General features: G+C 36.8%; 1 protein-coding gene across 1 annotated transcript; it reads right to left on the bottom strand.

The window, feature by feature from the left end:
* Positions 1–469: 469 nt before the first annotated feature.
* On the bottom strand, positions 470–1,835 carry LOC111380318 (G patch domain-containing protein TGH). The gene is made up of 3 exons (XM_023003846.1): positions 1,206–1,835; positions 753–1,037; positions 470–673 (listed from the first exon to the last, which is right to left on the bottom strand). Exons 1-3 carry the CDS (start codon positions 1,368–1,370, stop codon positions 485–487), a joined length of 639 nt encoding a protein of 212 aa, XP_022859614.1. The 5' UTR covers positions 1,371–1,835; the 3' UTR covers positions 470–484.
* Positions 1,836–1,841: the final 6 nt, after the last annotated feature.

Below are 1,841 nucleotides of genomic sequence, written 5' to 3'. Positions count from 1 at the left end.
GAAAACCCAGAATATATAACTTTTTCCTTTTTCAATTCTACTGTGGCTTTATTATGATTTTGATGGAGATAAATACAACTACAATGGTGGAACCAAACCTTCAGTGAAATTTTACAGCCTACGCTGGCTTTGTTATGATTATAATGGAGACAAATACCACTATAAATCTATAACAGTGGAACCAAACCTTCAGTGTAATTTTCTCGTCCAACTTCCATGTGTAGACTGATTTTACATGCTCGCATTAATTAATCATAAAACCATAGAGAAAAAGATGGATATAATCACATTAGCAGATGCATGTGAATGGCAACAATCATGCTCATGCAACATTTGAACTACAATTAAATGTGGTGAGGAAGACTCCTAACAATTATTACGAGATGTAAGTGTTAATGACAATTACAACCATGCTATCAGAAAACTGAAGCTAGAGGAATCCATTTGCTTTATATAACAATGATATTCGACAACAAAATACTAATCATTCAACCAAAAGTATAAAGAAAAAACAGCAAACCTTGGTGTAATTAAAAATGCATACCTTGCCCATGTAAGGGTCAGTTAAATCAAATCGCTTGCATAAAATTGGTGAGGGTCGCCATTGAAACTCTTCTCGTTTTGGATACATCGTTTTGGGCATCAATTCTTCATCTTGTTGAACTTGAGCTTTCTGTTACAGATATTCAAGTTTACAATACGAGGTTTAAATTGCAAGATCAAACTATGAACTTGTATGAGATTATAAATACCTCCACTCCACTGGTAGTAAACTGCAATCCTGCAGAAGCTGTCAAATCCTTAAGCAACTGACTGGTAGCCTTGCTTTCTTTATCCAATTTTTCTTTCTCTATAGCCATAGCGGCAGCCTCAAACTCTAATCTTTCACGAGCACGAGCAGCTTCAGACATTCCACTTGCCCCACCTGAATCTTTAGAGCGAAGACCTCCTCGGTACTTCTCCTTCAAGAACTGCTCAAATCTTTTCTGCTTTGCAGGATCATCAGAGAATGGTTTCGCAATTTCCAGAACTTCATGCTATTTTCAAAGTTTATAACAGAATAAAAATAAATAAATAAATAAATAAATAAAAATTCAATATTACCAACTTGAAGGCAGAATTAAAAACCATATTGTAAGAATATTCAACTAAGAAAACAACTATCCATTCAAACCCATAAAGCTCCCACTATATGAGCCACTCACAAATGAAGCAGGCTTAATGAATGTATCTGAAAGATTAAACTGAAGATTAACAGCATCAGCAGAAGCAATCATAGAGCTTGAATCTTCTGTGCTTTTTTGCAGGGCCTTTTCTCCTAAAACTTTTCCTCGGCTTTCAGCTGACATCTTATGTGAATTCTGAAACATTTTCCCTTCCCACAGTTTGGTTTGATTGCCACGCTTCTGGCACTCCTCCCACAGCTTCCTTGCATAAAAATCACAGCCATCTCCACCATGAAGAAAAGCAAATAAGGGGTTTGACCGATGCTTCTCTCTAGAGAGATCCTCAAATAATTTTCCACAGCGAGCTACTAGAGTTGCCACTCCTTCAATCAAGACCTTAAGATTGTTATTCTCCGGAGGCGGCACCTCTGGGGGAGGGGCATCAGCACTCTTGCTGCCAATTTCAAGAGGGGCAGGAAACTTATGCTGAGGAACAAAACCTTTTGGAATTTCTGGAGGATCAAATCTGCAATATTTGCGTGAATTGTGAAAAATATCATAGTATACTAGTTCAATATTCCTCAGCAAAATATAACATTCAGGATCTTCATTAAAAACTGCCCCTAAAACGAAAGCAAAAGAAATTATTAAATCATGTATAGCATGTGAAGACAG

Source organism: Olea europaea, unplaced genomic scaffold, assembly GCF_002742605.1.
Source record: "Olea europaea var. sylvestris unplaced genomic scaffold, O_europaea_v1 scaffold21250, whole genome shotgun sequence".
Classification (NCBI taxonomy): domain Eukaryota; kingdom Viridiplantae; phylum Streptophyta; class Magnoliopsida; order Lamiales; family Oleaceae; genus Olea; species Olea europaea.
The sequence above is the reverse complement of the archived record's forward strand: the minus strand, read 5'-3'. Positions and strand labels throughout refer to the sequence as shown.

Coding starts and splice junctions, on each gene's coding strand:
- LOC111380318 (XM_023003846.1), bottom strand. CDS start 1,370: ATGTTTCAGAATTCACATAAGATGTCAGCTGAAAGCCGAGGAAAAGTT. Junction 1,038..1,205: donor TCATTAAGCCTGCTTCATTT/GTGAGTGGCTCA, acceptor CTTTGAAAATAG/CATGAAGTTCTGGAAATTGC. Junction 674..752: donor TTACTACCAGTGGAGTGGAG/GTATTTATAATC, acceptor TATCTGTAACAG/AAAGCTCAAGTTCAACAAGA.